The sequence below is a fragment of the Nycticebus coucang genome, chromosome 4 (genome assembly GCF_027406575.1).
Source record: "Nycticebus coucang isolate mNycCou1 chromosome 4, mNycCou1.pri, whole genome shotgun sequence".
NCBI lineage: Eukaryota > Metazoa > Chordata > Mammalia > Primates > Lorisidae > Nycticebus > Nycticebus coucang.
The window spans coordinates 91,795,187-91,812,341 of NC_069783.1; the positions used below are offsets into that span (position 1 = coordinate 91,795,187).

General features: G+C 47.0%; 1 protein-coding gene across 1 annotated transcript; it reads right to left on the bottom strand.

The window, feature by feature from the left end:
• Positions 1-403: 403 nt before the first annotated feature.
• Positions 404-16,743, bottom strand: ANKRD39 (ankyrin repeat domain 39). The gene is made up of 4 exons (XM_053588505.1): positions 16,551-16,743; positions 7,891-7,994; positions 6,744-6,947; positions 404-796 (listed from the first exon to the last, which is right to left on the bottom strand). Exons 1-4 carry the CDS (start codon positions 16,741-16,743, stop codon positions 653-655), a joined length of 645 nt encoding a protein of 214 aa, XP_053444480.1. The 3' UTR covers positions 404-652.
• Between the last annotated feature and the right edge of the window lie 412 nt (positions 16,744-17,155).

Here is a 17,155-nt window from a genome sequence, read left to right on the forward strand (position 1 = left end):
GACTCATAAGAATCAATGAAAGGAAAAATATTTTAAAAATAGGCAGGAAGTTCATAGAAAACAGGTAATTAGGACCAGCAGTTAGCAATGCAAAATAAAGTAACAGTACTTTTCTACCTATCAGCTTGCTGAAATCATGAAAATCACAGTATGAATGCCAGTGCTGACGCCAGGCTGCATGCTGTGCACGCTCTCAAGCCTGCAGCTCACACACTGAGTTCTCATAATGACTCTGAGGCAGGCCCTACAGGTGAGGAAGCTGAGGGACAGACAGGTAAAGTGACTTGTGTCACGGGCATTCAGCTAGAAAGCAGCTTTTGCCACATATTCCTTATTTTTTTCTAATACTTACATAGCTTTATTTTTATGTTTGATTTTTAATTTTGTGATTTTTCTTTGTGTGTAGGATAAGGACACAACTTTATTTGTTTTTTTCTGAATGGATAGATGAACTCATTTAGAATATGCTCATCTGTAGGAAATACCTCCAGTGCCACCAAATCTACTCCCTAGCCTCCACAGCAGCCCAGCTGGGCTCTTCTGTGTCCTCCAGCCAGAGCTTCCCGCCCTGCAGCATGGACGCTGACCAAGGTGGGCTTGGAGAGCTAGTCTGTGTTCCCTTCAAGGGCAGCCCAGATAGGAGAGTGGCGACTCAGCTGGCCAGAAGGTTCCGCAGGTCACTGTTGAAGGGCAGCAGGTCACATGCTAGCCGTGCCTTCCGGTCCCGGACAGCCTTCAGGGCTGGGCTGTGTTGCAACAGGAGGCAGCAAATGTCCATGTGACCCTTTTCTGCAGCCTGTGAAGAGAGAGTCCTGAATCAAAAGGCATGTCCCCCTGCCCCCAACTGGGTTCCACTACCTCTTACTCTACTTCTGGGAGGCCTGGTGCTCTTAAAGAAGAGGTTTTATGGAAAGAGTGACACTGGCTGTTTCAGTAGATTTCCTTTCTTGTGTCCTTTTGCCCAGTGGCCATTTTGTCTTGTGCCAAAACTACATATTAAAAACAAGCACAGGGGGGTGGCACCTGTGGGTCAGTCGGTAAGGCGCCGGCCCCATATACCGAGGATGGCGGGTTCAAACCCGGCCCCAGCCAAACTGCAACCAAAATAGCTGGGCGTTGTGGCGGGCGCCTGTAGTCCCAGCTACTCGGGAGGCTGAGGCAAGAGAAATCGCGTAAGCCCAGGAGTTGGAGGTTGCTGTGAGCTGTGTGATGCCATGGCACTCTACTGAGGGCCATAAAGTGAGACTCTGTCTCTACAAAAAACAAAAACAAACAAACAAAAAAAAACAAGCACAGGGCTCAGTGCCCATAGCACAGTGGTTACAGCACCAGCCACATGCACCGAGGCAGGGGGTTCAAATCCAGCCCAGGCCAGGTATAACAAAATGACAACTGCAACAAAAAAAATAGGCAGGCATTGTGGCAGGCGCTTATAGTCTCAGCTACTTGGGAGGCTGATGCCAGAGAATTGCTTAAGCCTAAGAGGTTTGAGGTTGCTGTAAGCTGTGACGCCATAGCACTCTACCAGGGGTGACATAGTGAGACTCTGTCTCAAAAAATAAATAAACAAATAAATAATAAAAACAAGCATAAAACCTTGGATCTCTAAGCATTTTTCACAAACATTCACCTTTTATCCATAGGGCACTGGGCATAAGATGCATCAGACTCTGCCCTACCCTTTGGCAACTTTTAAATGAGTTGGGAATGACAGGTTCCCAGGTTTTTCTTCTTTAAGACAGATGATACCAATCTGAACATACATTTCTAGCCCCCCTCATAACAGTTAAATGATTTATGTAGATTATCCTATCTAACTTCCACAATAATCCTTTGAGGTAAGAACCATCATTATTCTCATTTTACAGATGAAGAAAAATATAGGCTTATAAAAGTTAAATAATTTCCCTGATGGGGTTGGTGGCTGTAATCCTAGCACTCTGGGAAGCTGAGGTGGGAGCATCACTTGAACTCAAAGTTCAAAACCTGAGCAAGAGTGAGACCCGGTCTCTACTAAAAATAGACAAAATTAGCTGAGTGTTGTGGTGAGTGCCTGTATTCCCAGCTACTTGGGAGGCTGTGGCCAGGAGGACTGTTTGAACCCAGGAGTCTGAGCTTGTTGTAAGCTAGGCTGAGGCCAGGGCACTCTAGTCTGGACAAGAGAGTGAGACTCTGTCTCAAAAAAAAAAAAAAAAAGGAAAAATAATTTGCTCAAGGACATAGAGCTACTAGTATGGCATCCTGGCATTCTAAACCAGGTATGTCTGACCTCAGAGTCTTAATTCTTAGTAACTATGGTTATCAACCACTCTATTCCCTGCTCCTCCCAACAGACAAAGTGATGGACAGGGGCTGTTGAGAAGTATCAAAATTAATACCAGAGGCAATTACTATCTCAATTTTGAACCCAAATCTTTTTTTTTTTTTTTTTTGTAGAGACAGAGTCTCACTTTGTCACCCTCAGTGGCATCACAGCTCACAGCAACCTCCAGCTCTTGGGCTTAGGTGACTTTCCTGCCTCAGCCTCCCGAGTAGCTGGGACTACAGGTGCCCACCACAATACCCGGCTGTTTTTTGTTGAGGTTTGGCCGGGGCCGGGTTAGAACCCGCCACCCTCGGTATATGGGGTCGGCGCCCTACTCACTGAGCCACAGGCACTGTCCTGAACCCAAATCTTTATTTAGCAGATCCTCATCTTGATTGGTTGATTGAGACAGAATCTCACTTTGTTGTTCTAGGTAGAGTGCTGCGACATCATAGCTCACAGCAACCTCAAAGCGGTCATCCTTGGCTCGGCGCCTGTGGCTCAAGTGGCTAAGGTGCAGGCCACATACACCTGAGCTGGCGGGTTCAAATATAGCCCGGACCCGCCAAACAACGATGGCTGCAACCAAAAGATAGCCAGGTGTTGTGGTGGGTGCCTGTAGTCCCTGCTACTTGGGAGGCGGAGACAGGAGAATCACTTGAGTCCAGGAGTTAGAGGTTGCTGTGAGTTGTGATGCCACAGCACTCTACTCAGGGCAACAGCTTGAGGCTTTGTCTCGAGAGAAAAAAAAAAAGCAATCCTCCTGCCTCAGCCTCCTGAGTAGCTGAATGATTGGCACCTGCTACAATGCCTGGCTAGTTTTTTCTATTTTTAGTGGAGACAGGAGTCTCACTCTTGTTCAGGTTGGTTTTGAACTCCTGAGCTCAAGCAATCGACCTGCCCCAGCCTCCCACCATGCTCATCTTTTTTTTTTTTTTTTTTTGTAGAGACAGAGTCTCACTTTATCGCCCCTGGTAGAGTGCCATGGCATCACACAGCTCACAGCAACATCCAACTCCTGGGCTTAAGCAATTCTCTCTCTCTTTTTTTTTTTTTTGGCAGTTTTTGGCCAGGGCTGGGTTTGACCACTGCCTCCAGTATATGGGGTTGGCGCCCTACTCCTTTGGGCCACAGGCACCGCCCCTTAAGCCATTCTCTCGCCTCAGCCTTCAGAGTACCTAGGACTACAGGCGCCCGCCACAAAGCCTGGCTATTTTTTTGTTGCAATTTGGCTGGGGCCGGGTTTGAACCTGCCACCCTAGCTATTGGGCCTGGCGCCGTACCCACTGAGCCACAGGCACCGCCTTCTTTTTCTGTTAAAAGATGTGGTCTCCTGGCGGCCCCTGTGGCTCAAGGAATAGGGCGCCGGTCCCATATGCCGGAGGTGGCGGGTTCAAACCCAGCCCCGGCCAAAAACCACAAAAAAAAAAAAAAAAAAAAAAAAAAAGATGTGGTCTCCGGGTGGCGCCTGTGGCTCAGTGAGTAGGGCAACGGCCCCATATAAAGAGGGTGGTGGGTTCAAACCCAGCCCCTGCCAAACTGCAACAAAAAAATAGGGTGGCGCCTGTGGCTCAAGGAGTAGGGCGCCAGTCCCATATGCTGGAGGTGGCGGGTTCAAACCCAGCCCAGGCCAAAAAAAAAAAAAAAAAAACGAAAAAAAAATAGCCGGGCGTTGTGGTGGGCGCCTGTAGTCCCAGCTACTCGGGAGGCTGAGGCAAGAGAATCGTGTAAGCCTAAGAGCTGGAGGGTGCTGTGAGCCATGTGATGCCAAGGCACTCTACCAAGGGCAGTAAAGTGAGACTCTGTCTCTACAAAAAAAAAAAAAAAACAGATGTGGTCCTCCACTGTTTCCCAGTCTGGAGTGTAGTAATGCAATCATAGATCAGTACAACCTCAAGTTTCTGGGTTCAAGTGATCCTCCTGCTTCAGACTCCTAAGTATCTGGGACCACAGCCTGTGCCACCATACCTGGCTAATTTTTTAATTTTTTGTAGAGATGGGGTTTCCCAGGCTAGTCTCAAACTCTTGGCCTCAAGTGATCCTCCTGCCTCCCCACCCCAAAGCCCCGAGATCACATACATAAGCCACTGCACCTAGCTAGGTCATCTCAGTGAATGCAGACCCAAGGTCCTCAATTTCACTACTTCAATTCAGGCAGTGGTATGTTGTAAGCAATTGTGAAATACTTTCCAAATATATTTTTAGAAAAAGTAAAGAACTAAACAGTTTATTTAAAAGCACACATATACAGAAGGATAATTCATATCCCTCACATGTTTTCATTCTCTGAATGAGAAAAAAAGGGATGGGGTGGCGCCTGTGGCTCAAGGAGTAGGGCGCCGGTCCCAAATGCTGGAGGTGGCGGGTTCAAACCCAGCCCCGGCCAAAAACCACAAAAAAAAGAAAAAAAGGGATGGAGGTGCATCTAAAATGCTACGAGCTGTGTGTAACACCAGCCAGGTATACCCACAACAGCAACCTGCCTATAAACATCCATTGTGTGAATTGCAGCAGTAAAAAGTCTGAGCAACACCGGTTTAGAATTAAGAAATAAGCAATCTACCTATCCAATTGGCAAGGATTAAAAACAAGCAGCAACATCCAGCTGTTCATTCAGTGCATATCCACTGAGCACTGTGCTAAGTGCTAAGGCTACAACAGTCAACCAGATAAAGCCCCAGCTGTCTCCAACGAGAGAGGCAGACCTCAAATAGGCTATTTCAAGAGGGAGAGGAATTAAGAACAGTCAAGTTCAGGGTACACACAGCTAGGCATACATCTGGGTGAACTAAACATGTTTGGAGATCAGGGAAGGCTATCTGGGGGGTGTGGTGTGCAAACTAAGAATCAGATGGAAGATTAGAAACAAGCCAGATAAAAAATGGGAGGGGAGAGGCATCCAGATGGGAGAAGAGCTTGTTATGTATGGCCCTGGGGTGACAGAGAATTATGCTCAAGAAAATAAAAATGACTAACAGGGCCTGAGAGTAAGCGACAAGGGGATGAGAGCTCGGGATAAAACTGGAGAGGCAGGCAGGAACTAACTGCAGAAGACCTTGTAAACTGGCTTATGGCTTGGGAAAAGAAAGCCTCTGAAGGATTCCAAGGGAGGGTATGGCATGATTGGAAATGCTTTCTAAAATACTGCTCTGGGAGAAAATCAAAGTGGGGGCAAGAGAGGAATGTATTTACACCCATATGTCACAAATATGCAGGGACCACCTGTCAAAGATGTATAAGCAATCAGTAAAGAGAATGCCTTGAAGGCAATGGGTTGGAAGACTGAGGGAAGAGGGGTCAGATGAAGGCAAACTCATTTTCCTGGCATATCTTTTTGTACTCCTCAAATTGTTTACCACATGTCAGTATTTCCAGTGAGAAAGAATTTAACTAAATGGCTATTACACAGAAAGAGGACCACAGGGACAGGCAACTTAACTACATATAAGGTTCAGAAAACTAAATACATGGAAAAGTCTTTGTGACATATCACCAAGGCAAAGAACAATAAAATGGCATTGTACATTTTTAATTTACAAGGAAAAGGCTGGAAATTCATACATGAATCCTAAAGTGATGACTGGTGAACATTGAGACTACTAACTTTTTTTTGGTTTTCTGTTTTTTTTTTTTTTTTTTTGGTTTTTGGCCAGGACTGGGTTTGAACCCACCACCTCTGGCATATGGGACCTGTGCCCTACTCCTTGAGCCACAGGCGCCACCAGGTTTTCTGTTTTTATTTTTAATTTGTTTGAGATAGAGTCTCACTCTGTCACCCTGAGTAGAGTGCTGTGATATCATCATAGCTCACAGCAACCTCAAACTCCTAGGTTCAAGCAATCCTCTTGTCTCAGCCTCTTAAATAGCTGGGACTACAAGTTCATACCACAACAGGCTAAATTTTTCTTTTTTAGTAGAGACAGGGTCTCTCTCTTGCTGAAGCTGGTCTCACACTCCTCTGAGCTCAAGCAGTCCTCCCACCTAGGCCTCCCAGACTGTTAGCATTATAGGAGTGAGCCACTATGCCTGGCCCAACTTACAAACAATTTTTATTTTCTTTTTCCATGTGTTTCTGTTCTTCCCATGTTTTCTTTTCTTTTACTTTTTTTTGAAGCAGAGTCTCAAGCTGTCGCCCTGGCTGTAGAGTGCTGTGGCATTGCAACTCATAGCAACCTCAAACTCTTGGGCTTAAGTGATTCTCTTGCTTCAACCTCTCAAGTAGTGGGACTACAGGCGCCCACCACAACGTCCAGCTATTTTTTTGTTGTAGTTGTCATTAGTGTTTGGCAGGCCAAGGATGGATTCGAACCCGCCAGCTCTGGTATATGTGGCTGGCACCCTAGCTGCTTGAGCTACAGGCACGAAGACTCTTCCCATGTTTTCTACACGAATGTGGTATAACTTTTAGAATAAGAAAAGGAAGAGGAAAGGGGCATACCTTATGAAGACTGGTCATGCCGTCATCATCTACCAACCTGGGGTTGGACCCATGTGAAAGCAGCAGCCGTGCAATTTCAGTGTGCCCACAGTAGCTAGCCCGGTGGAGAGCAGTGGTTCCCCCATGGGTTTGGGCATCACACTTAGCTCCACTTTCCAGCAGAAACTGGCACACAGCATAGTGCCCATTGCGGCTGGCATAGTGCTGCGGAGAACAGAGACCAAGGTCAGATAGCAGAAGTCAAGCAGGCCACCAAGGTGGTAGAGGGGTGAGAACATGACCCTGTAGTGAGGGGCCTGGAGTCATCCCAGGTGCTATCCCCAACACTTGAGTGACTTGGGCAAGCTTCTTCATTTCTAACCTCAGCCACTTCAATGGGAAAATGATCCTAACTACCTCACGGGATTGTTATGAAAATAAAATTAAATATGGGCAGCACCTGTGGCTCAGTGGGTAGGGTGCCAGCTAAAACAGCAGTGGCAACTGCAACAAAAAATAGCCAGGCATTGTGGCGGGCGCCTGTAGTCCCAGCTACTCGGGAGGCTGAGGCAAAAGAATCACTTAAGCCTAAGAGTTGGAGGTTGCTGTGAGCTGTGACGCTACAGCACTCTACCGAGGGCAACAAAATGAGATTCTTGTCTCAAAAAAAAATTAAATTAAATAATGTAATGCTTTTTTACTAATTAAAAAAAAAAAAATCCAGGTTCCTGTGATGTTTAAAAGAGACAGTTTCGGGCGGCGCCTGTGGCTCAGAGAGTAGAGTGCCAGTCCCATATACCGAGGGTGGTGGGTTCAAACCTGGCCCCGGCCAAACTGCAACAACAACAACAAAAGAGACAATTTCATTTAAAAAGATGGAGATTTTATAGCCAGGCGTTGTGGCGGGCATCTGCAGTCCCAGCTACTTGGGAGGCTGAGGCAAGAGAATTGCTTGAGCCCAAGAGTTTGAGGTTGCTGTGAGCTGTGATACTACGGTACTCTACCCCAGGTGACACAGTGAGACTCTGTCTCAAAAAAAAAAAAAAATAATAATAAGGAAGAAAGGAAAGGAGAAGATAAAGATGAACATCAATTCCCCTTGTCAGACAGTAGGTACCCCTGAATTAAAGCTTTTCTTTCTTTTGACAGTTGTTTCTCCCCAGCTCACCAGAGCAGTGTAGCCAGCAGAGTCAGGCTGACTAGGGTCCGTTGCCTTCTGGATTAAATATTTCACCCGGCCCAGGTCTCCATTCAGGGCTGCTGACCAGATTCCTGTAGAAAGCCATCCAGGGCACTGAATAATGCTGAACGAATGGGAATTTTTAGTGCTTCCTTTACCTCTTGACCTCAGTTTTCAAAGCATTAGCTTGTCTATAAAATGGAGGATATCCGTTCCTTCCATTCCTTTAACAAATGTTAATATTAACCTCCTCTGTGCCAAGAATTGTTCTGGGTCTTGGTGACACTGCTGTGAATAAGACAGTAGGATTGGGCAGACAAAGAAATCCCTTCTTCCCACTTCAAAAACAAAAATGTTGATAAAGTGATTTTGGGCCAGGTGCAGTGGCTCACACCTGTGATCCAAGCACTTTGGGGGGCCAAGGTGGGAGGACTACTTGAAACTGGGAGTTTGAGACCAGCCTTGGCAACATAATGAGACTGTCTCCACAAAAATATTGTTTTAAATCAGCCAGACGTGGTGGTACATGCTTGTTGTCCCAGCTGCTCAGGCATGAGGATCTCTTGAGCCCAAGAGTTCAAGGTTACAATGAGCTATGATCAAGCAACTATACTCGAGCCTGAAACCTGTCTCTAAAAGATATATATATTAAAAAAATAAAGAAGGCTTGGCGCCTGTGGCTCAAGTGGCTGAGGCGCCAGCCACATATACCTGAGCTGGTGGATTTGAATCCAGCCTGGGCCTGCCAAACAACAATGACAGCTGCAACCAAAAAATAGCCAGGCATTGTGGCTGGCGCCTGTAGTCCCAGCTACTTGGGAGGTGGAGGCAGGAGAATCACTTGAGCCCAGGAGTTGAAGGTTGCTGTGAGCTGTGATGCCATGGCATTCTACCCAGGGTGACAGCTTGAGGCTCTGTCTCAAAAAAAAAAAAAAATAAATAAAAAATAAAGATGAAAAAAAAAGCCTGGAATATATATGTGTAGGGTCAAAATTCAAAGCGGGTGGTGACGCTTCAGAATTCAAACGGCACTCAGAATTGGATATACATCTCAGGGGCTTTGGTGCAAAAGCTTCGGCAGGGTCCAGAGTGAAAGCTGAAGGCCATGTGGATGGTGGGAAGCTAGAACAAGGCTCTGTGCACAAAGTCAGGAGCAGGAAGTACCATAGCACAGAGGAACTGGGACTGGAGAATCTCTACTCTCGTTTCCTACAGATCGGCAGGAAGAAAGCTGTCACGTGTAGGCGATTCATTTGGTCAGCAAATATTTACTGAATACTTGCTGTGTATGTGGCCCTAGAGATTTTCTATGTTCTACTACTACAACTGCTATGTTCTAGGCCCTAGGGATCAGTTGAATATAAAAGATCCGTCTCTCTAAATTTGGCCTTCTGGAGCTTACATTCTAATTAAAGGAAGAAGACAAGAAGCAAATACATATATCTGTTTATAAATATATTGTCTACATAGACATACACATATATTTGTTACATATTTATGCATACTATGTAAATTATATTTTATATACATAATTTTTTTTTTTTAGAGACAGAGTTTTATTTTGTCGCCCTCGGTAGAGTGCTGTAGCGTCACAGCTCACAGCAACCTCCAGTTCTTTGGGCTTAGGTGATTCTCTTGCCTTAGCCTCCTGAGTAGCTGGGACTACGGGTGACATAATTTTTTTTTGAGACAGTCTCACTCTGTTGCCCTAGGCTAGAGTGGTGTGGCATCAGCCTACCTCACAGCAACCTCGAACTCCTAGGTTCAAGCTATACTCCTGCTTTAGCCTCCCACGTAGCTGGAACTGCAGGCACCTGGTTGGCTAATTTTTCTAGTTTTAGTAGAGACAGAGTTTCACTCTTGCTCAGGCTGGTTTTGAACTCTTGAGCTCAAGGGATCCTCCCACCTTGGCCTCCTAGAGTGCTAGGATACAAGTATGAATTTGTCTTATGTCTTGTAATTTTGTTTGTTTGTTTTTTTTTTTGAGATAGTCTCTCTCTCTGTTGCCTAGGCTACAATGCAGTGGCATCACCATAACTCGCTGCAACCTCAAACTCCTGGCCTCAAGTGATCCTTTAGCTTCAGCTTCCCAGGTACCTGGGACTACAGGCACATACCCAGCTAATTTTCTTTTTCCTTTTTTTTGTAGACATGGAGTTCTTCTCACTATTGCCCAGGTTGGTCCCGAACTCCTGGCCTCAAGCAGTCTTCCTACCTTGGCCTCCCAAAATGCTAGGATTATAAGCGTGAGCCACTGTGGCTGCCTCAATTATGTATATAATTGTTGTGCATATCCTATATATTTCTTTTTTTTTTGGTTTTTTGGCCGGGGCTGGGTTTGAACCCGCCACCTCCGGCATATGGGACCGGCGCCCTACTCCTTGAGCCACAGGCGCCGCCCATATCCTATATATTTCATAAAATAAGTAAGGTGGTGCTAAGTGTTCTAAAGAAAAAGCAGACTGGCAGGCACAGTGACTCACACTTGTAATCTTAGAACTCTGGAAGGCCGAGGTGGGTGGATTGTCTGAGTTCAGGAATTTGAGACCAGCCAAAGCAGAGCAAGACCCCGTCTCTACTAAAAGTAGAAAAACTATCCAGGAATCATAGTGGGCACCTGTTTTCCCAGCTACTCAGGAGGCTGAGGCAAGAGGATTGCTTGAGCCCAAGAATTAAGTTGCTGTGAGCTAGGATGCTACATCACTCTAGAGAGTGAGACTTGGTCTCAAAAGAAAAGACAAGAGAGGAAAAAGCAAGGCCTCTCTGATGAGGTAACATTTGAAGAGAAACCTAAAAAAAATGAGAGAAAGCATCAGTTACTCGGGAGGCTAAGGTAAGAGAATCGCCTAAGCCCAGGAGTTGGAGGTTGCTGTGAGCTGTGTGATGCCACGGCACTCTACTGAGGGCAATAAAGTGAGACTCTGTCTCTACAAAAAAAAAAAAAAAGAGAGAAAGTAAGTACCAATAAATAGGAGTGAGAAGACAGTAGAGGCAGAAAAAAAATTAAAAAAATAAAATATCCTGGCTCAGTACCCATAGCTCAGTGAGTAGGGCGTTGGCCACATACACAGAAGCTAATGGGTTCGAACCCGGCCCCGGCCTGCTAAATAACGACAACTGCAACCAAAAAAAAAAAAAAAGAAAGGAAAAAAAATAGTGGGGCGTTGTGGCGGGTGCTACTTGGGAGGCTGAGGTAAGAGAACTGCTTAATCCCAAGAGTTTGAGGTTGCTGTGAGCTGTGATGTCACAGTACTCTATTGAGGGCAACATAGTGAAACTCTGTCTCAAAAAAAAAATGATATCCTGACCTATGTAACTTGCAGGTATGAGGCTTATTAATTGTACCTTTGGGAAACCAGATTCCCAAGTTAAGAACCTGTTATAATCTGGATTTATCATAAAAGACCTGGCAAGTGAACCCTATTAGGACCAGGCAGAGATAACTTAGAAAAAATACCCTATAATAGCAGTTCTCAACCTGTGGGTCACAACCCACAGGAACTGTATTAAAGGGCTGTGGCATTAGGAAGGTTGAGAACTACTGCCCTATAAGGATGCCTCCAGAAGCCAGCCAACAGAGTGAGAATCTACCAGAAAAGATGATCCCCCTAGTAAGCTCAAAGACTAAAAATTACAAAACAAGAAGTAATATGCTGTAAGAGACAACAAAAATACAAAAGGGAGAATGCATGTATCATAAATTAGTCATGATAGCACAATCTAAAAAAGACTTTAAAACAATAAACATTTATTCACAAAGACCAAAAAATAGACTCCACAAATCAACAGAACAATAGGAAAAAAAAAACAAACAGGCAGATCTGAAGCAGAAAAGTCAATAAATTAAAAAGTAGAATCACTGAGCCAGGTAAGAATCACTGAGCTCGGAGAATCACTTGAGGCCAAGAGTTCAAGGCTGCAGTAAGCTGTGATCTTCCCACTGTACTCCAGCCTGGGTGACAGAGCAAGACTCTGTCTCATTTTTTTTTTGCCAGGGCTGGGTTTGAACCCACCACCTCTGGTATATGGGGCCAGCGCCCTACTCCTTTGAGCCACAGGCACCACCCAAGACTTTGTCTCTTAAAAAAGAAAAAAAAAAAAATAGAGTAAGATCATTGAAATAAAACAACAGATGAAGGGCAGTGCCTGTGGCTCAGTGGGTAGGGCGCCGGCCCCATATACTGAGGGTGGTGGGTTCAAACCCAGCCCAGACTAAATTGCAACAAAAAAATAGCCGGGCTTTCTGGGGATGCCTGTAGTCCCAGCTACTCGGGAGGCTGAGGCAAGAGAATCGCCTAAGCCCAGGAGTTGGAGGTTGCTGTGAGCCGTGTGACGCCATAGCACTCTAGGGCAACAAAGTGAGACTCTGTCTTAAAAAAAAAAAAAAAAATACAGAAAGAGAGGGAGAGAGAAACTGGATACAATGGGAGAGAAGTAGTGTTTGAAGAGATAACATCTAAGAATTATCTAGAATTAAAGACAGTCATGAGTCCTCAGATAAAAAACCACACTAAATCTCAAGGATTAATAACAAATCTAGTATAGTGAAATAACTGAGTATCAAAAATAAGGAGAGCATTTTTTTTTTTTTTTGTAGAGACAGAGTCTTACTTTATGGCCCTCAGTAGAGTGCTGTGGCCTCACACAGCTCACAGCAACCTCCAACTCCTGGGCTTAAGCGATTCTCTTGCCTCAGCCTCCAGAGTAGCTGGGACTACAGGCGTCCACCACAACGCCCGGCTATTTTTTGGTTTTGCAGTTTGGCAGGGGCCGGGTTTGAACCTGCCACCCTCAGTATATGGGGCTGGCACCTTACCGACTGAGCCACAGGCGCCGCCCAAGGAGAGCATTTTAAAGTTAAAAAAAAAAAAATCACCACCCATCAAATAACAATAGATTATCAACAAGTTTAACAGCATTAGCATATATAAGAAGATAAAGGAAAAATATTTCAAGAAAATTGAGGGGAAAAACTCCCATCAACCGAGAATTTTATATTCAGTTAAGCTATCACAAATGTGTGTGGGGGAGGGATTGGTGCGGGAGGAGAGGCATCTTCTCTGAAAAACTATTAAACAATGTACTTTGAGGCCAGTGCAGTGACTCACACCTGTAATCCTAGCACTGTGGGAGGCTGAATGGGTGGATTGCTTGAGCTCACGGGTTTGAGACCAGTCTGAGACAGACAGAGACCCTGTCTGTACTAAAAATACAAAGAACTGAGGCAAGAGGACCACTTGAGCCCAAGAGTTAGAGGTTGCGATGTTGCCATGGCACTCTACCCAGGGCAACAGCTTGAGACTGTCTCAAAAAACAAACAAAAAAACAATGAGGCAGCGCCTATGTCTCAAAGAATAGGGCGCCAGCCCCATATACCAGAGGTGGCGGGTTCAAACCCAGCCCCAGCCAAAAAATAAAATAAAATAAAATAGTCACTATGGCTCTTTAAAACAACAACAACAACAAAATGTACTTTGGGAGGAACCCAGAAAGAAAAAACAATACATATAATAAAATAGGTAACAGTCTTTTCCGTGTTTGGGAAATAGATAATAAATGAGTAAGCAAACAAAATAATGTTGGATTGTTTTTTTTTTTTTTTTGTAGAGACAGAGTCTCACTGTACCACCCTCGGGAAGAGTGCCGTGGCGTCACACGGCTCACAGCAACCTCTAACTTTTGGGCTTACGCGATTCTTTTGCCTTAGCCTCCCGAGCAGCTAGGACTACAGGCGCCCGCCACAACGCCCGGCTATTTTGTTGTTGTTGTTGTTGCAGTTTGGCCGGGGCTGGGTTTGAACCTGCCACCCTCGGCATATGGGGCCGGCACCTACTCACTGAGCCACAGGTGCTGCCCCAATAATGTTGGATTGTAAAACCTGCTTTGTTAAAAGCAAGATGTGGTTTGGACCTATAGCTCAGTGGCTAGGGCTGAGGTTTGAACCTGGCCTGGGGCCTGCCAAACAGCAACTACAACAACAAAAAATAGCCAGGTGTTGTGACAGGCGTCTGTAGTCCCAACTATTCTGGGAGGCTGAGGCAAGAGAATCGCTTACGCCCCAGAGTTTGAGGTTGCTGTGAACTATGATGCCACAGCACTCTACCCACTCTACTGAGGGTGACTTAGTGAGACTCTGCCTCAAAAAAAACATAACCCCCCCCCCAAAAACAAAATCCAATATGTGAGCAACCTAGAGCAGAAGGGACCTAACTTTGGATAGGGCAAAATTTCTTTTTCTTTCTTTTTTTCAGAGACGGAGTCTCACTTTGTCGCCCTCAGTAGAGCGCTGTGGCATCACAGCTCACAGCAACCTCCAACTCCTGGGCTTAGGCAATTCTCTTGCCTCAGCCTCCTGAGTAGCTGGGACCACAGGCGCCCGCCACAACACCTGGCTATTTTTTTTTTTTTTTTTTGCAGTTTTTGGCCAGGGCTGGTTTTGAACCCGCCACCTCCAGCATATGGGGCCGGCGCCCTACCCTTTTGAGCCACAGGCGCCGCCCCACCTGGCTATTTTTTGTTGCAGCTAGGCAGGGGCCGGGTTCTAACCCGCCACCCTCAGCATATAGGGCCGCAGCCTACTCACTGAGCCACAGGCACCACCCAACATTTCTTTTTCAACAGCAGCACTACAATTGACATTTTGAGCCAGAGAATTCTTTGTTGTGGAGATCTGTTCTGTGTATTGCAGGATGTACTTATCCTTAGTCTTTTTTTTTTTTTTGTAGAGACAGAGTCTCACTTTACTGCCCTCTATAGAGTGCCATGACGTCATAGGACTCACAGCAACCTCCAGCTCTTGGGCTTCCGCGATTCTTCTGCCTCAGCCTCCCGAGCAGCTGGAACTAAAGGCGATTTCCACAACGCCCAGCTATTTTTTTGTTGTAGTTCGGCAGGGGCTGGGTTTGAACCCACCACCCTCAGCACATGGGGCCAACGCCCTACTCACTGAGCCACAGGCACCACCCAACATTTCTTTTTCAACAGCAGCACTACAACTGACATTTTGAGCCAGATAATTCTTTGTTGTGGGGATCTGTTCTGTGTATTGCAGGATGTACTTATCCTTAGTCTCTACCTACTAGATATCTATAGTACTCTCCCCAGCTGTGATATCCAAAAATGTCTCTAGACATTGCCAAAGTCCCTCAAATAGCAGAACTGCCCCCAGTTGAGAAGTACTAGAATGGGGGTATTGAGGGAAAGTCTCTCTGAGAAGATGACATTTGAGCTCAGATCTGAAGGAAAAGCATCAGCTAGCCTAATGGTTGTAGGAAGTTCATTCTAAGGAGATGGGACAACTCAGGAAATGGTCTTGCATACTTGAGAACCCAAAACATGACCAGTGGGGCTGAAACATACTGACTAAGGGAACAAAAGGATAAGAAATAAAATGAGGGTAGAGAAGTAGGGTAGGCATGGGTTAGGTGCAAAGAGCTCTCTGTAGGCTGCAATAAGGAATACTCTGATTTCCTAATATCAAAAAGCCAGTCCGGGCTCGGTGCCTGTGGCTCAAGTGGCTAAGGGCCAGCCACATACACCTGAGCTGGCAAGTTCGAATCCAGCCCCGGCCTGCCAAACAATGACGGCTGCAACCCAAAAATAGCTGGGTGTTGTGACGGGCGCCTGTGGTCCTAGCTACTTGGGAGGTGGAGGCAAAAGACTGGCCTGAGCCCAGGAGTTGGAGGTTGCTGGGAGCTGTGATGCCACGGCACTCCACCTAGGGTGACAGCTTGAGGTTCTGTCTCAAAAAAAAAAAAAAAAGCCAGTCCGGCTGCTGTGTGGAGAGTACAAAACAGTGCAGGAAGGCAACAGTGAAAGCTGAACGATCCACTGAGGGAACCACTACAGTCGCACAGAGGAGGTAGCGGTGTTCGGCTCGCTTGACCCAGCTCAGCCGCACCTCCTCTGTGAGAGGCAGAGGAAGGCAGATGCCGGAACCATTATCTAGTAATAAATACAAATGCATATGAAGCAGAGGCATCTACCTAGCAATTGATGACAGCGTTATTACCACTGCATAAGCTACGTCTGCACGGAGAGATGATACAGCATGTGATCACAGTAGTTCCAAACACGGAGAAGAGGAATCTTAAATTTCCTGCTTTCCCTGTCCCTATCAGCAGCATAATTTCGGTATAATCTGGATCAAAAGAGTAGCCTCTCTGAGCTTCACAGATCCCTGCATATCGGTGGGAAGCTTTTTGCCACATCTAAACCTTGTACATCGCCGGACACACTGGGGCTCTCAAGGGCTTGTCCGCTCCTCTGAAGCTCCATGCCCTCAGGGCGGTTGTGATACCCAGATGCAGATTGTGCTGTCTTGGGCCCTCTCTGACATCTGACCTGACTTGTGTCCCAGGTAAGGTGAGGGGTCAGGTCCAGCCCCACCATTTGGAAAAGTTACCGAAACCAGTGCCTCAGTTTCTCCGCCTGCACGCGAGGCGGAGTGTCTAATGGCCAAGTTCATGCCAGGTCCCCGGCAAACTCCCAGTAACGCTAGAGCTGCAGGCCCGGGTCCGTCTTCCCCGCCCTAGGCTCGGAAGCCCGGGGTTTCTTTCACCGCCCCCTCCTTTGCCCACGTCGGTGAGGACCCCAAAGGCACAGCCGCGGGCCTGGGGAGAGCCGGCCGGGCTGCGCGGCCGCCTCACCCCTCTCGAAGTCCATCTCCTCCAGCGTCTGCTGCACGCCGGACACCGCACTGAGGTGGGAACAGCAGGGCCCGTCCGGGCAGGGCCGCGACGCTGCCATCCGGCCTCCGCGCCCTCGGATCGGCTGTGGGTGGGCAGAGCGGCCTCGGAGGGCGGGGCGGATGGACAAAGCGCCTGCTTCGCAATCCGACATCTGACCATTCAGTGTCCTCAGCTGTCCTCCTAGTTCCGTCACCTCGCCAGAGCGGGCCAATCAAACATCCAGGCCTTGGCTCGCGAACCAATCGCAGAGGTGGGGCGGGATTTGTTGCGCCGGGCAGGGTCCCGAGGCCGCCACGCGAGGGCGTCCAAGGCTAAGCCTAGGGCGGAGGCGCGGCTCAGCTGGGTCAAGCGAGCCGAGCACCGTAGAGGGCGGGCGAGGCGGCCCAGGCCTTGTAGGGTGTGGGGACCAGGCGGCTAGGCGCGGCCGGGAGCATTTACGTTTTACGTTACCTTTGCCAGAATCCAGCCCTCGAGAGACCTCGCGGGCTTTTCCCGTTACCGTCCCCGTCCCACTAGGATTCCTAGGGCAGGGGAGCCTTCACCGCCGAAGTTTCCACTCATCG